This window comes from Dermacentor albipictus, chromosome 5, assembly GCF_038994185.2.
Source record: "Dermacentor albipictus isolate Rhodes 1998 colony chromosome 5, USDA_Dalb.pri_finalv2, whole genome shotgun sequence".
Classification (NCBI taxonomy): Eukaryota; Metazoa; Arthropoda; class Arachnida; order Ixodida; family Ixodidae; genus Dermacentor; species Dermacentor albipictus.
In genome coordinates, this window is record NC_091825.1 from 150,834,355 (window position 1) to 150,852,023 (window position 17,669).

A 17,669-nucleotide genomic window follows, 5' to 3' on the forward strand; every position below is an offset into this window, starting at 1 on the left:
CACAGTGCCCCTCCTCTTTCAATGCCATTTTCTTCCATTTTCTTTAGAAAATATATGTGTATGTATATATGTAAACCCTGAAATGATGTTTAGTAGGCAGAGTGTGATATTAGTTTTAGCCACAATATAGATGGTGAAAAGGCAAGACAAACAGCAATCTAAACCTTCAGTTGCCACAAAGAAAACTTCACTCAAAACGGCCTCCCAATCGCAGCCAGTCTTAGTTCATAGAAACTGTAGAATTGTGGTTCAGCAGATATGGTTGTAGCAAGAAAAGAAATATCTCCTTCTCATGAAAATACATGATTAGATCAATCCATGTTAACAAACTTGAGCATGCATTTGTGGTAGCTCTATCTGCTGTGGTTAATGCTTTTAAAACAATTAAAATGTAAATGTATCTGCATCATTGAAAAAAGTAAAACTTCAAATAGCTTATAAAGGCGGAGGGAAGGTCATGGTAGGTTTCGTATTACTAGAAATGGTCACTTACTAGGAGTGTGTGAGAAACACTTGCATAACCTAAACCCAAGCAGAGCCACCAAGCGCAGATAGCTTCAGTGACTCAAGCAAGCAGTACACCAAAGAGTTTTTAAAAGAAATAACAGAGACATAGAGGGAGGTCATATGAAGATTACAAAGTTGTTCATTTTGGCACAGCCAGCTCAAATTGAGGAACAGCAGCGGGAGTTTGGGCGGCAATTTCCTATGCAACAGTGATATATTGGCACACACAGAAAATGATGATAGACTTCTAGAATACTTTATCGATCTAGTTAAACTTAATATTTCTGTTAAGTGTCCATGTCTGAAGCCATATCACACGATGAAACAAATGACAGAAAAGTATATCGCTGCAATGTGCCTCATCAATGCAATGTTTCGATGCTATTGCCACACTGACCTATTGTTTGTTGTCTGCTTGATGCTGTCTTCACAGCAGACTTTACCCCAACTAAAGTTCTGAGCCCAATTCCTTGTACAAAGAGCTCCATTTCGCATTGTGATTATGACTTTAATAATCAACGTGTTTTTACGTCAATGACGGCTACGTGCATGTGCAAATGCAAGCAGTATTAGTAGGCCTTTTAAAATGGGTCCACAGTTGGACCCATTTTACCTGCTTTAGCTCACCCATGTTGGGTAAGCATAGGACATGATTAGAGACTCCCCCAGGAAATTCAAGCACTTGCCCAATAACGTAAGCACTCCTCAGTTAAATTTCGTCACTAGTAGTCAGCCACTAGTTGCAAAAAACAGCATTTTATTGTATTATAAGGCAAAATAAAATGCTACTTGTCCAGTTCGATATAATTTTTAGAAAAATGGACTAATTGAAGTTACCCTTGACAACGATGTGGGTGGACAAAAGGCTTCGTTTTCGCTTGACTCCGCACCACCCATGCTTTCGCGTTTCAGTAGTTTCATTATCGTGTAGTGCTGCACTGGTTTTGCTTGCTTGCGAAACTCACACAAAGTGCAAGTAGCAGAGAATTCAACTTCCATGCTATGTCACGGGATGCCAAAATGGCCTACTCCACTTGACCATAAAGCAGCTGCAGCGGTGAATCCAACGCTTGGTCTTGGCTCAGTGACGCCGTCTGTCAGGCACCGTTTTACTCGCCGACGGCAGCAAAGGATGGTGATGGCGTATGCAACGTCACCACTCCCCTGGTTCAGTGGCGGGAGATATTAATTTTGAAAAGTGTATTCGGACCCTTCAGATGCAATTTTCTCGGAAACTAAATCCTTTCTTGGCACGAAACAAGCGTTGCGAGGCTTCTGGAATGGCATTTAAACAGTCCATGTCGACTGATTATTTGCCTTTAGTGTCCCTTTAAAGGCTCTTGCAAGCACAACATTTCTGCAACCACTGAAGTGACTTGTGTTTCTATCTTAACTTCTATCTTGTGTTTCTATTTTAACAACTTTAAAAAAAATCTTGCCCTTATCATTTTTGGGTTTTTTTCTCAAGTGCTGCAAAAAGACGGCATCTTTTAGTCCACATTGTTCAGTAAAAGACTTGGCTTCCTTGCTTGCCTGACTCCTTTACAAAAATTGAAAACGAACATTGTATGTGCACATCACCATAAGAGAAGCGAGCTGTTACAAAAATGTGGACTGGTTTTGCTGTCTGCCAGCAACTAAAACACTGGACGAACCAGGCAAACAATGATTTCAGGTGTTATACTGAAAGATGTGGGGAAAGAAAATTCAATCTGGTTTTGAAATCTGAGCATGAATGGAACACTGGTAAGCACATGACGTTCTTTTAAAGTTGTTAAATGTAGGTCACTGTATTAGCTCATTGTACATCCTACCATTGAGGAACTGCTGCTGCTGCGAGCCCTGATCAAGCAAGGAGTTCTCTAGCTGTCGACGGCGCTCATCAATGGCCACCTGCAGAAGGCGCCAGCGGCTGCTCAACTCATCAAGCCGATTCAGGTTTCCTTGTGACAGCAGAACTCCACAGCTCGTGATAGCACCAGCCGCCTCGTTCAGCGATTCCACCTGCAACTGCAGTGGAGCCAGCCGGTCGCGGAACGCCTGCAGGCACAGGGAAAAGCACGTACTTATAACCTCTTCACAACTGCAGTGATGGAACAGCCATTTCACCTTTCGGTGCAGGTCCTGGCGCAGACAAAAAGCCGACTTGGCACGGCAGCAAACACTTTTGGCGCAGGGTCCAATGCACGTGTGCTTACCATATACCATGCAAATTTGAATTAATGTAGCTGATATGTTATCAAGACAGACTTGCACGAGGCTTAGCCTGCAAACGTGGTCAGAAAAAGACGTGATGCTCCTCTACACTATGACACACAGTGGGTGCTACGGCCGGGTTCATCGATATAGTGCAGAGAAGGCACCACAGACAGAGCGTCAACAAATGCGGGTTTATTAACCCAGGATGCAACATAGCGCGACAGTCACGGCTTGTGGCCAAAGGCTCACTGCAAGACCGATCGAGTATGTGCGCCTGCATTGAATATGAAGTCATCCAATATACTGATGTCATGCCATGCACATTAGGGAATTTTTGAATAATGGCCGCAAAAGAAAATAAATAAATAAAGAAAGAATGAAAAAAAAGGGATAGCATCAGTGCCACTGTGCATGCGTGAGACACACATACGGTTTTGTGTTTGCAACAGCGACATATTTTGCCGAAATAGAGTAGCAACACGAACTCGGCGGCACCCAGCGAAGTGGTGGCTCTTACCATGTACCACATTCGGTAATACCATTCTTAACCATGCACCCCGTGTGATTCTGACCGCATCGGCGCTTTAGCAAAGCCCTGATATCACCCATAAGCATCGAAAAAGGTTACCTTCAATCCTAGAATCTGATATCCTCCTTTGACAAGCTGCGCAGTACCACGCATGTTCAATTAACACTGAAATAAAGCACTAGCAAGACGGTACAGCGGCACTACATTGATCGTCCGTCAGAGAAAAATGCACAAATGACGAACCGAAGTGCTCCGACAGGCCGAGAGAGTACAGTGAGAAACTCTATGGACAGGCCTCTGCATCCTTTATGATGATAATGCTAGCATTCTGTTTTCATTTCAGCTTTGCTAGCTGCGAAGCATCGATAGAAGGACAGTTTCACTTTTACGCATGCTTTGGCATAGGCTCGGTGCAATTTTCCACTAAAACGCTGTTTTGGCGCAGGATGGCACAAAGGGCCGTTCCCGGCACAGTTTGGCGTAATAGCTGTTCCACCACTGCAAATGACCAGGCAAAAGAAAGGTACACTAATTACTACCATAACTGGAGCCATCCTGATTATTGTTATCTACAGCCAATTTTGTGACCACTGCAGGACGAAGGCCTCTCCCAGTGACTTCAATTAGCCCTGTCTTTCATCAGCCAATTCTTTCCTACGAGCCAATTCTATCCTACAACTGCAAATTTTCTAATCTTATCTCACGAGTGAATTCCCTGGCACCCTTGCCTGCATATTTATTCCCTTGGTATTCATTCTGTTACTTTAACTGATGACTGCAGTTATTTGCTCTATGCATTACATGATCTGCCTAGCTCCAGTTTTTTGTCTTAATGGCCGATGATGATGATGACCTTTAAGATCGCAAGGATTTTTTTTTTAAATATAAAGGAAGGATGTGAGCTTTGAATGCACAAAAGGCTGCCAAGAAGCTGCACTTACTCTTAATTCGTCAATCTGGCCTGCCAGCTGGTCAAGCAGGAACTCACACACGGGAGTCCATTGGGCTTTTGCATTTTCAGCAACTTGAAGTCGAGCACTAAGGTCATCCATTGCTCTTTGTAGAGACTGCATTTTCTGTAAGCAAAAGAAGATGGACTGTTAAGTATACTGAAAATCTGCAGTCACACAGTACATACACGCATTAGTGCTGTCAATGTGATGCTTTATGTAAATTACAACTGCTACAACAGTTATTTGAAATTGATGCAGCAAAACTAAACTCAATTGAAAACAGAAAAGAAAGAAAAAAGTGCTCAATCAAGAGACCTGGGAAACTGTGTCCTCAGGGACATCAACATGCGATTTAAGGTTCTCTTTTACACATGCTGCACTGGTAATAAGTTTTAAAAAATCGGACAATTTGAACACATGTTAAATAAAAAGGCACTATAGAATTGTACTTCTCAACTTAGTTGAATAACAAAAAGGTACAGGTTTTTAACTTCAATGAAAGAAATTTGAAAAGAAAATGAAACAGCGTGTTACAGCATAAATTACCTTGTCCACTGATAGGTGCAAAAATTATTACATGCATCAGAACTAGAAAAATGTGCAAGAAGAGTAATTATTAAAATGAAATAAAACATAATAAAAAACATCATATCAAAATTTGTTTGTTTGTTTATTCACCAATCCCAGTTTCCACACTCCAGGAAACTAAAGGCCAGGAACGAAAGGCACTCATGACACATGACTAGGTCCCTGACTTCATGCATTCAAGTGCTTAGTAAAAATGTTGCTAGGAGCTCTTACATGAAGAACATCGTCCAGCCTCATTTGTCTTTGGTCAGTGTGGCTTAGGAAGCCATTCCAGTTGTCGGCCAGTTTTTTTACTTCCCTTCGAATGCTGCGCGTGATCTCCCTAGCTTGCTCATCAGCACTTCTGTAACCCCTGCTGTCATCATATTCTTTGGCTGCAAAAAAGAAAATCAATTAGTCCATAGTGTTTTCAAGCAAAATTTACTGAGTGAGTCTTCAGACAAACTGCTATATGATAATCTAGAGATGCTTATGCCGTCATCCTCACTCTCAAATATTGAACTTCCGGTAATGCATGTGGATATTGCCCGTAACAGTTGTAACTCTGTGGCATATATGCATAATTAAGAATGGCACACCGATATATTTCAATGCCTAATCTTTATTGCTGTTAGGAAACCACCAGCAAAGAAAAGAGAACATGGTAGATTCACAGTAAAGTGGCATGACAACTAGGAGGTCATATGTGATAATGATGTGACTGTAATTCATGCCTAGGTAGCTTTAAAAAACAATACAGGAGCCTTCACTAAACAAATTTAGGAATGAATGCCTGAAAAAAATATTTCATTCTTAATGAATGTCATAATCTCACTATGAAAAAAGCAAACAGTTATGAGCCATACAAGTTTCTTAAAGTGTGAGCTCTCTTAAGAGTTTAGAAACCCCTTCACAGGCTTCTTTTTTTTTTCCGTCATTACACAGCTAAAATTTAACCAAAGACACACTGACCTTCAGAGTCACTTGTGTCCGAGAGAGGAGGTTCTCTTGCTATGTACTGGCGGCCAGCAAGCAAACTGCTCTCAATGATTGGTCGTTTATCATCCACAGCTCTTCGAAAAGCTCGATGATCTTCCTGTTGCTTCATGATGGTGGCTACATCACCACCAATGGCTGGCTGTGCCGATAACTCTGTCTCTTTCTTGATCACCCATTCTGTCAGCTCACGTAGTGATAGCAGCAACTGGTTCCAGTGTTCAGCATTGCTCTCAAGACGGTTTCTGAAGTGTAACATAAACACAAATATCATAAGCATCCATAAGTGTTTATAAGACGTACATAAGTGCACAAGGAAGTTCATTGGGATATAAAATAGTGGCTGTCAAAGAATCCTCTACGTTGCTTGCTTATTTGCATATAGCCACATAACGCATCATCAAAGAATGTTTAGTCCACTTAACCAAATGAAAAGCACAAAGAGAAAGGCACTTTGATGTACATACAATACCATTAGGTTCTATGAAATAGCTTTGATTCATTTTCTCCACTGTGTGGTCAAGAATAAAGGCAAAGAATCTGGTCACAAGATAACCTATGCATGGCTCATGAAGAATTTCGTCTGTATTACTGATGTTCCATTTAAGAGGAAGTTTCAGCTAGCAACAACCCACTCAAGGCATTATTTTGTGAAACTCAAGGAAATGCTGATGCCTATTTGATCGAAAAAAAAGAAATGAAAGAAAAAAGCAACGTTGACTATACACAGTTGCTTTAATAACAAAGAAGGTGATGAAATCAAATGTAGAGACAACAACAAACATATGCATGCACTACAATACGCTAGCAGTGAAGTAAATGTGAGCAGGAACCTCCAAGGCATGACAGAATAACTTACCGCAGGGACACTGTCCTCATCCTCAAATTATTCCATCGACTGTTCATTTCATCAAGTTTTCTGCGCAGGTGGTGACCTTCATCGGGCCTGTTCATAGACTGCAGCACGTGAGAGCTGCGCTCATTGATCGTCAGGTGCAGGTCTCGTTGAGTGTCTATCTCACGCTGCAATTCCTGAATAAGACGAAGAAAAAAAAACACGATAATTGACACATGTGCGCAGTCTGACTTATAGGACACACTGTGATAAGTGTTACCCCCCCTCCCCCCCCCCCACACACACACGAGAACGAGGACACGCGATAGAAAAAAAACACAGAAAAAAAACACTAAGGTTTGTACAACAATGTACTGAACATCAAAAAGATGTTCTATGTGCATTAACCATTGACCATTTGTGAAACAAATGATCATTTTGTTTCACAATGAAACAATGTTATTTTAAAGAATTAACGTGCATATCATTGCAACAAGATGTATAAACAAAAAGTTATGTACTGCAGTTTAGCACCAGCATAAAGAGACGAAAAAACCAAACAACACGATGTGCTACAGGGCGCCATGTGTTCCTTTGGCTTCTGCCGAGCGCACAGGCACGTGAAAATATAAAGCAATTCCGTAGAGGCGCTTAATGACCAGCTGGCTTTTCTTTTTTGTTCTCGTTCTGAAACTGGCCTGTCCACGCTGCTACGCGCAAGCATGCACACAACGCACGAAACGTATGCACGTCTGAAGGCAGCCACATAAAGTGTAATTATTCTGAATATCCCATAACTTTCAATTACGCCGTGTCGGAACAAGGCCGCCCCATTTTCACGAACAGCCATAAACTTAAAAAATAAACGAAAAAAATGGCTGTGGCTTAGGTAAGGTTAAGCCCAAGATGCGGAGCATACTAGCCTTTATTTTAGTTGTTGAACCACTGTTTAGCCTGGTGAACTGCTGTTGCTTGGCTATATTTGGTTCGGCTAGACGAAAAAACAACTCATGCGTTACTCTGCTTCGCCTTCAAGAGTGGAACGCGACAGCGTTCCCGTCGACCCGCCAAGGGGTGTAAGACAATGGGCTACGGCGCAGCGACTACGCGCCCCGCATTGGACGCGGTGAGCGTCGAGCAACGCAGCGTTCGGCGCGGCAACGAAATGTGCGCCTGAGCAAGCGACGCACGCCTGAGCCTTAGAAACAGCTCGTTTCTAAGGCAACACCGCATTCACTAGAATCGCTTTTGTACCGCTTTGAAGCATCGTACTCGTGGCTCAGTGGTAGCGTCTCCGTCTCACACTCCGGAGACCCTGGTTCGATTCCCACCCAGCCCATCTTGCAAGAGTTGAGCCAAAGCCACCTAAAAAATCAGCCTCTGTAGCACGCCGCAACCTTCGCTTCTCATTCCAACGAGCAGCTCTGTCTCCAGGAGGCATCTCACCTCGTGAGTGTCTAGCAGAGGCAAGCGCAGCTGCTTATATACCGCCGCGACGCCGCGACGCCGCGAGCGACGGCGCGAGTTGGAGCCCCGTTTCTCCTCTGTCGTGACGTCGCGGTGTCACGTGGTATTGAAGGCGACACCGCCGCGCCTGAGGAGCTGGGTTGAGCTCTCGTAATATGCTTCGCATAAAAAAAAATTGACGGCGATTAGACCCCTGAACATTATGCACCACCGTAGTATTTACTAGCATAAGGGGAAGCCAACGTTACAGGAACCAGACAAAGGGACCGAGGTCGTGACCATGAAGTACGAAGCAAAGCCGATAAAGCTGCTTTGTTGATGCGCCTTATGTTCCCGTCTTTCATAGTATAAAAGAAAGAAGAAAACAGTTGAACACGAAGTAACACTGGACTCTGGCGGCCACAAATGCAGCAAGGTGCAAATGCGAGCCTATTTATCGCAACCAACACAGGACACAGGGTCAGGTGTCCTGTGTCCTTAGGCCATGTCTAATGTTCACGCTGCTGCTTCGCTAGGATAAGGCATAAATGCTACGAAAAGCTGTGGCTTCGTGGCGTATCGTACAGATGACAGGTGAGATGATATTTTCGGGTTCCGCTGCAGTCCTAGAGCTCGCTGTCTATGTCAAGCTGCTGGCAGTTTCGATCATTGTATTCTCTTCATTGAAAACTGGAGAGGCGCATTTTCAGCTGTAGGCAGTAGTCCTATTGCAGGGAAGCAAGCGGGCGGAGCGAGAAGGCACCACAGAAAGCAGGCGGCGCACCACGTGACTGTGGCGCCAGCAAAGTGCGCCTGCAAGATCTCACTGGCACTTCGAAGAGAGTTTGTCTGACTGATACGCACACCCACGACCCCGAAGAAAGCGGATTGAGAAATTTTTCACTACTTGCTGCGACACGGTGAGACGTGGGTATTGAACATCACCTCGCCAAGCCAAGTCGACAAAAGAGGCAACTAAGAACAACAGAGTCCTGACGTACAAGGTCGACAAATTTGGGTAAATTGGTACGCACTGATCATTACGAGAAATGCACGGTTCTACTCCATCTTTGCAAAAATCCTACAGCCTGTTTGTCCCCACATACACTGTTCGAATGTGTTACAGCAACTTACGATTGCCTACAAAAGGCCCAGGCGATGCTAGCATCTGTTTAGAAAAACGTTTTCTTTCAAAATAACGCCTTTTATTATCATTTTCGTACACTCAAGTCAATTAATTTTCTTCTCACTCTCATTTTCCATAGAGATCTCGCCAATGAACACATTTACACAATGCTTTTAGGGGGAAAAAGCCCGGTTAAAGGACAGAGTTCGGTCAAGACCTCACATGTCGAGACGTGACTACAAGGTATTCTAGACGTCACAACCTGAGCTTTTATAATATATATATATATATATATATAATGCTACTAAACGATGCCTTCTTTATTTGTTGAGTTATCTGCGAAGAAAGAGATTTCCCTGCTGTCAACAACGCTGGTGTTTTGTCTGCCTCTACAGTTTCCGATCATTTGAGAATCGCAAGTTCATAAGCAATAAATTCGGTAAGGGACAAAATAAAACAACTAGGCGGAAACCAACTTATCTGCGTATTCGGTGGAGCAACCGCGGAAAATTCTGAAACACTCTTTCGGCACAGTGGCGAATAAGCCATTGAAGTGGTTTTCCCCGTAACCGTTCAATTTCCCGCTGGCCGAAACTATATGAGCGCCCAGGCAATATTCAGTGCGATATACGTTTGCAGTTAAGCACTATAAAAAAAAGATAAAGAGGAATGGAGGCCTGAGCAAGAAAACGCAGCAACTCTGAATAATAGACGAATGCGTGCGTTTTAGTCGCGAACACGTAGCGAGCGTTTCGCGATGCAAGATCGACTTTCCCGTCTCGGGGGCTGGCGTGCAAAACATGCTAACAACGGAACGCGCGATCAAAACACGCGCAACAAAAGAGGCCTTCTTTTAGTGTGTTTCTTTAGAGAAAAAATTTAAGACCACAAATTCGATTCTCCACGCAAAAGAATAAGAGGGGAGGAAGCGGGAAAGGGGGCGGAAGCGAAAGAGGTGCAGTGAACTAAACGCGACAATCACCTGTATACAACGCGAGTGCTATGGAGGATTTTCATAATACGCGACAAGCGGTGGGCTTGCAAAAGAGGAGGCACGCGAACGAGCAGTCCATGGATGCTACGTGGTTCGATAGAAATGGAAAGCTGAACGCGATTTAGAGACGCGGGCAACACTGAAACACAGAGGAGATGTGCTTGCTTCCTTAACAGCGTATACAGCGCCGTGGCTGCTAACGCTTGCTGCAGCCAACAAGGTGCGCAATTCGCACTTGCGCGAATAATCCGCGATTGACCCCGGCGTGCCTTAATGGTTTCTTTCGCAGTTCGGAAACGTAAAGTGGGGGAGGGAGCTAATCACACTAAGAAATTAGCTGAATTAGGGTTGCGATTCCGCCACCTAGTTTATTGCGGTTGTGCAAAACATAAGGCAGCGGCTAATTACGCTGGCTGCGCCGTACCAATCAAGCCGACGGCTCACAAACATGAGCCAGCAATGACGGAGAGGCAATGGAGTAGACAGGGATGCAGCACAGCAAAATGAAGAGGGGCAATTTACAATATTCACAGTTTTTTCAAAAGTCGCTGCCACATCGCACAAGCGATTCCGTGAGTTCGAAATCGCGATCGAGAATGCCTAGAGCTCACCAAGACTAACGCTTAAACGTTCACGCTAAACACTCGTAATGGTCCTGTGATTTATAATAATAATAATAATAATAATAATAATAATAATAATAATAATAATAATAATAATAATAATAATTATTATTATTATTATTATTTGCTGAGACAGAAGGGCCGCGACGAAAAGTATGGTTCTGTATACCTGTAGGAAACATATTTCAATAAAAGCACCCTGATCCTCACACTGTACATTACACAGTAAAATTACGTTACCTGTGGAGTCTACAGGTTCAGGGAGGCCTGCAGACGTTTAAAGAACGTACATTATAATCTGCGTACGCTAACATAGAATAGAAAATATGCATGCAGCCTCGTCGTTTCGTCAGCTCCTGTGCCTCTACTAGATGGCAAGTGCAAGTTGGTTTGGATTAAGCTAAGGAAACCATACAAAAAAGAAAAAAAACGAGCACAAGAAGAACGACAAGTCGATGCTTGCGTTGTCCTTCTTTTGTACCCATGTTTTGGAGGATTGCCTTTCCCTATATTATACGCGGACGATACGCGCTCCATGTTGAGCGCCACGCCGGTCTGAAAGACGACGCTCAAGGGCCCGGGTTGAGTACGTTCCGCGAGCGAGCGCTCGAGCGTCCATCTACGCGAGCGTGCATACAGCGGCGTCAACGAACCCTCGCGGTTGCCACACTGAGCTGCTGCATAACAGCAACTGCACTCGAGGCGGAGAATCGCTTCGGCGAGACGCAACCGGAGGGGCCATAAGAATAGCGGAGGAAAACACGATCGTGAAATGCGGACGCCTCGGCAAGACGTGCGTTCCTCGGTAGGCTCTTTTCGCGCCGAAGAAGAGATTTTAGAACGTCCCATGCAAGAGAGAGAGAGAGAGAGAGAGAGAGAGAGAAGAAAGCCTCCAGAGCAAAGAAAGCAAAGCAAAGCACGACAAAGAAGGAGATGCAATGAATAGCGACGCCCGCTTTTTTCCTGCGTCAAGAAAGAACGGTATTAAATTAAGACGGGAGGAAACGGCCCCACGAAAGAGGCGCACGAAGGCGCCATAAAACGAAACGATGGCGCCGCGTGCCTTCCACGAGTGAGAAGCGAGCGGAGATATGCCCATTGTTGCCCGTAGATACCTCGCGAGTTGAAGCGCGCGGAGAAGGTATGCACGGGGATACCGCGGAGGACACTTACGAGGCGGCACCGCGTCACACGTGACAAATGATACGCTGCAAATAATACACTGATGTCACGTGCCGCGCTACGCCCAAGTGTTATTTCCTTCCACTTACTTTCTTACGCCTCATCGCGACAAGCCCTTCCGCGCGATAAGAGAGCGAGAGAGATAGGCGCGCGAAACTGGTAAAAGGAAATTGTCGTTAACGAAGTTCGACGCACAATAAAGGAAATCCCAGAGGAAATGAAAAATACAATCACACACAAAAAATACGACGACGCTCGTTCCCTCTGTTCAGCGCTTCTTGAAGACGCGCATATATTCAAATAAGGAACAAAGAATGTGAAACTAATTAAGTGCACTTATACCGTCACTATCAAGTCGAAGAATCGAGTAAGAACAAAACTCGATGGCAGTTCCAATGAAAAACAGCGAAAACGCATTACACGGAAAGGAAGTCATAGACGCAATGGTTGCAGTAAAGAAAAGAACAGACGGGTGTGTAAGATTTCACGAGGGGTTTCACCAGCATGCAACACACGAATAGCGATGCGTAAATAATTTATTTAGTACTGCTGTCGGAAGTTCCAAGCATAGATGCTATGAAAATAATATATACACGACGACATTAAACATTGCTGTTAATGCTATACTCTACTGCAACAATAAAAAATTAGCAACTACTTGTTATTAGTATGCCGCTACAGTATGCCGCAGAAAAGAAGGTTAAAGGATCACGTTTCTGAGAAATGAAGCATCAGCTTATTAGCTCGCAATCTGTGCGGCTTTGGGTTGGTGTGATTATAAAGGGAATAAGAAAACGGTGACACGTCAACCGAAAGTGCAGTCTTCTAATTGCCGCGTAAGTAGACACGGCGTTTCAGTGAGAAAAAATGAAATACTGGAATCAGAGCTCCGAACCCAGCAGTGTAGCTCTGACCAACATAAAAATTGGGCAAATGCTGAAGCGCAAACGTAGGTAAATAAAAAAATAAACACGCCACCGCCATCATGAGAAAGTCTTCGTTAGCACGAACAAAACCAATACCTTAAATGCAGCTGAGCAGCAACGGCACGCAAGTTCACAATTACAGATAAGATCATATTAAATAATATACTTTAACAATGGCTCGCGCGCCGTTTGTGGAAATTGGGTAAGAGAGGCTCAACACAACAACGATGAATAATTATCATTAAAAAAGAGGAGTCCATGCGATTCTGCTCTGTCCACAACGTTCGGTGTCGACAAACTAAACCACACATCATGAAGAAGCGTACCAGACGGACGAGCATACGGGAGAAGGATGCGGAAAGAGAGACGCAGGGCAAGTTGTTAAAGCGAATCACGGACAACAATAAGCGGAACTCCTCCAATGGAAACTGCAGCGGCGAGCAACTCCGGCCGGGAGGAGGAAGAGGTCCGGAGAGATTTCGAGATCAGCGCACGGATAACGGAGAGGGAGAGCGAGGCGGCTGCATCCACACGTGCGTACCCTCCTCCCTGCGTGTCCGGCACGAAGCGCGGTTGCTCCTCCGGCGGCAGCTCTAAATTAAATTTCCCTGTCGCGGCCGCAGCGGTGTCGGAAGAGCCCAACGGAGAAGAAGCTCCCCCCTCCCGGGCTGCCGGGGCGCTACACGGCGGGTGCCTCCGCGGACGAGTGTCCTTGCCGCTGCTTCGCGACCCGCTTTCTCCTTCGTCAATCTTTGCTGCCTCGCTCTGCTGCACCCGCCGTGTATTGCTGCTGATTCCAGCTACGCATAAGGATATGTGCGGTCCCGAGGCGAACGTGTATCTCCGTTCGTCTCTCTCTCTTTCTGTTCCCTCACTCGACAAGAACAAGAATGAGCATCGGAGAAGACGGCTCGCACAGACCGTTCCTTTCCTCGCTCGCTAATGAAAAGAAGCCAGCCGCCAGCCGCGCCGTTCTCCTTCGAGACGCTTTCTTTCTCGCCGCCTCCTCCTCTCTCGGGGAGCCACTTGTCACAATGGGATTTCGCCGAGAGAGCATGTGTGTGTCTCTCGGAGCCAGCGCAGCCGGCAAGAGCACGCTTCGAAGCGAATCGCTGCTGGCACGCGCCGGTCCGCGACGCTCTCTTCAGGCCTCCGCCCTCTTCTTCCTCGCTTGGTATTTTCGCTCCTTTTCCTCGCCGCCCGATATGAAGAGAATCGCGGCTCCGCTCCCGGCGACTGCGAACGGCGCTGCCGACGACATGCTCGAAACGATGCGCCACGCGGAGTCGAGCCGAGCCAGACTCGTCGGGCACGATGTGCCCCGCTTTTCGAGAGAACAGCGCCAGTCGATTTTGCCTTTTCTTCTCTGGTTGACTGACGTCTGGCCCCGTACTCCCAAAGCCGTTCGAGCGCAGGAGCAGTCCGTGCTGACCGTGACGGCGAAAGCATTATGAAAAATAGCCCTCACGAACGAAAAGCGTTTTATTGAACTCAGCCCACGGCTGCAAAGGATGTAGGTCAAGCATACTGCAGTACAATTCCGATGCACACGAGCGCAAGCGCACCATCTACAGCGAACCACTTCAGTAATTTGGCGCGTGTACGCTCGACACGGGCTCAGTACACAGGCCAACCTAAAAAACTGGACAGTAGGTGGCCATCACGCTCACTGCTCCTTCCGTGCGGCTGCTCCATGGATGTGCAAAGTATGCGAAATCTATTGCTGAGGAGTGTCGAACTAACTGTGTGAGAGGCACGCCGTTTAATTGCTTCTTACGTCATGGACAGTTTTAAAACTTCCCACGATGACCTATCGCATACTTTTGCCCCTCCCCCGGTACAGGGTAGCCAACCGGAGATAACCTCTGGTTAACTTGCGTGTCTTTCCTTTGCCTTTCCTTTACTCTCTCTCTCTCTCTCTCTCTCGCTACGCTCTACACTGCGGTCACAATATTATTGTTCCTACTAGAGCATTTTTCCAAAATGTCTAGCATTCGGAGCACCAGCACGGCTTATCATCGCGGGCTGTTAAGCGTGCGTTTTCGTGTCGGTGGGGGCGCTTGTGTGCCCGCGAAACCTTTCTCATGCAACGAGCTGAACCCCGAGTCACCAGCGTGAGGCTGCTCCTGCTGCCGGTTGCCCTCGACCACAGAGTTTCCCACACAAATAAACAGAGGACGCTCTGACGCTAGTGTCTACGTGAGCATTATTAGGCCAATTCAGCCAGCGTGCGCCCGTGGTTTGGTTTGGTGCCTATGGGTATGGCTCAACCCGCTACGGGGGATCGGCCAGTAATCGGGCGGAAGTGGGTGTGACGGGCAGTACATGAATTTGCCTAGACTTCGTCCTTCTCGCTTCAGCCTGTTCTGTGACTTCCCAAATCGATCATATTAAACAAAATGTTTTGCTATAAATGCAACAATTCGTAATGGTAATGCATTTGCGCAAGAACGTATTGACTGCATGCGTTTAGAAAAATATAGTTTCATGGAAATTGGGGAAAGGTAAAACGTAATAAGTAGGGCCGCAAGAACATCTGAAGCCACAAGCGCTAAAGTTACACAGTTATATACTAAGCGACATTCCCATGGCTAGTTGAACAATCGCAGCGTCAGAATTCTCATATATATATATATATATATATATATATATATATATATATATATATATATATATATATATATATATATATATATATATGCATGCTCTCATCACCCGGTTTCAGCTTCCTCGCCAAAAATCAGCACGCTCACTGCCTGCCGCTTCGCCGGTTGGCGGAGCTGGCTTCCTGTAGTTTTTCAGTCTCGCCACACGGCCGCCGAGCTCGGTATCGACCGACCAAGGCCTTCCTTTAACATGCCACTTAGGCGTGTCAGGCTCCCCGCTTCTGCTTCCCTACGTCTACTCTCTTTCCCTTCTCTCCCTCTCTCCCGCTTAAATGCCAAAATGATCCGTTTTACCATAGTTTTACCGAGGACGGAGGCTTGCTCAGCTAGAACAGACGCGGGGACAAAAAATGCGCGCATGGCGACGCCACCTCGTAGTTCCCGAGCTTACTGCTCATGACGTCACGGATGGGAAACCATTGCACACTGCATTCTAAAAAGAAAAAAGAAAACTGAGAACATTTTCGGCACTAAATCTACCCGTGTAGGCAAACGTGCTTTAATATCTGTGACGTCGCACCCTCATTCGCTAAGAAAACACAGCGAATGGACTCTTGAAACAGTGTCTTGTCCATATAAACCGCTAGAGCGTTCCTGTTCAGTGTCTTTATTAGGTATCCCAAAATATGTGCAACATCGTGACTACTACAAAGGAGAAACAAAAGGCAGGGACGTCAACGGGAAGGGAGTATCATCTGCCGCTCGCCTCAGGAGGAAAATAAGTATAAAGAGAAAGAAAACAGAAGAGTGGTCACAGAAATTTCACGAGAAGAGAAGAGGCATCGCCACGTTGGTATGTCGGTACAGGTGTTATGTGCTGATGCACCGCCAGCGCGCCGAGGTTGGGGCAAGCGTGCCAACACAACTTACATGCTTCAAATTGATGCACACTTTAGTGTACAGCACTCTAGCGCTTCTCAGCAGAGCAATGAAATGGCACTACCGCAGCGGCAGCGAGGTTTAAGGTAACTGGCTAAATGCTCGGTGGCTCTTGTGTCATTTAGATATTTTTTGCCTAAAATAACAGCGTTATATGGTCTACGGTGTGAAAATATGAAGAACAAGTTTCGCACTGCACGAGTACGTTTGTGCTAGCATCACTGCAGAGAACAGTATAAACAAAGAAACGAATAAACAAAAATCGTGCTAAAATTTTCAACACGTCGGCGCCCGCGGACAGGAAGAAAAATGATTGCCAGTTACCGTTAGGTAGTCTCCGAGTGCACAAAACTGTTGACATACGTGAGAAAAGTTTAAGGTAGGCCGAACAGCTAACAATGGCCGGCTACGAAAACTCGTTTCCCGGTTATCACGTGGCATATAGCAGCCTCACCTATCGTGCTAAGCGCCCGTTCTCGTGATCGGACATTGCACGCGCATCGCCCAATCACTAGCCGTTGCTACGCGATATCGGGTTTGCGAGCTCGGCCTATCATTCGCGGAACACAGCGCTACGTCTGGCTTAAATGCATGCTCCAGTATGGAAAGAAGACTGAAGAATTCATTTTTGTGGAGAATTACAGACGTGCGTGTCGGCAACGTTACTTTCACGCAAAGAAAAGTTTAAGTTCGAGTAACTGAATGTCCACCCGCCTTTGAAATTAGCCGACTGCACTCCATTTAAAAATATCTGGTCGCCTATATTTCACACGCCTCTTCTCAGTTTGACTACGAAACTGGTAAATATAAAGGTCGCGGACGTTCGAAGCTTGACAATTGATTATCTTTTAAAAAGCTAAAAAAAAGAAGAAAGAAGGAAAAGCTCGAAGGAAAAGCGACGGCGCCTGCCAATATTCCAAAACATGTCTGCCGCCGTCGACTCTCTTCCTTTCCGCCAACTTCAATAATCGCGAAAGCGCATTTTCGATGGACGCAAGCGGAAAGAAATTCGGCCGAACCAGTGCAATTCGCGCAGTAGTTCTGTATGGCGTAATTCAATCCCAACGCCGTGTACCGCACGGAAAAGCCAGCCTTCGCCCGCTCTCCTTTGGAGCCATCGTCGATGGCCGCCCGCTTTTCGACGAGAGCTCCTCGCGTGAAAGCACTCGGCCCGCATGCCCGCACGAGAACCGCGCGTTGCGCGTGTATACATACGTGCGTGCGTGGGCTCGAACGGGAAA

General features: G+C 45.8%; 1 protein-coding gene across 13 annotated transcripts in view; it reads right to left on the reverse strand.

The window, feature by feature from the left end:
• Window positions 1-17,669, reverse strand: part of Dys (Dystrophin) — a 488,311-nt gene that overhangs the window by 22,505 nt on the left and 448,137 nt on the right. For all 13 annotated transcript variants that reach the window (XM_065448316.2, XM_070539180.1, XM_065448320.2 and 10 more), the window contains 5 exons: window positions 6,611-6,783; window positions 5,728-5,996; window positions 4,990-5,150; window positions 4,177-4,311; window positions 2,322-2,547 (listed from right to left, as the gene is read on the reverse strand). In XM_065448316.2, coding sequence (XP_065304388.2) covers window positions 2,322-2,547; window positions 4,177-4,311; window positions 4,990-5,150; window positions 5,728-5,996; window positions 6,611-6,783 — 964 coding nt within the window. The remainder of the gene's footprint in view (window positions 1-2,321; window positions 2,548-4,176; window positions 4,312-4,989; window positions 5,151-5,727; window positions 5,997-6,610; window positions 6,784-17,669) is intronic.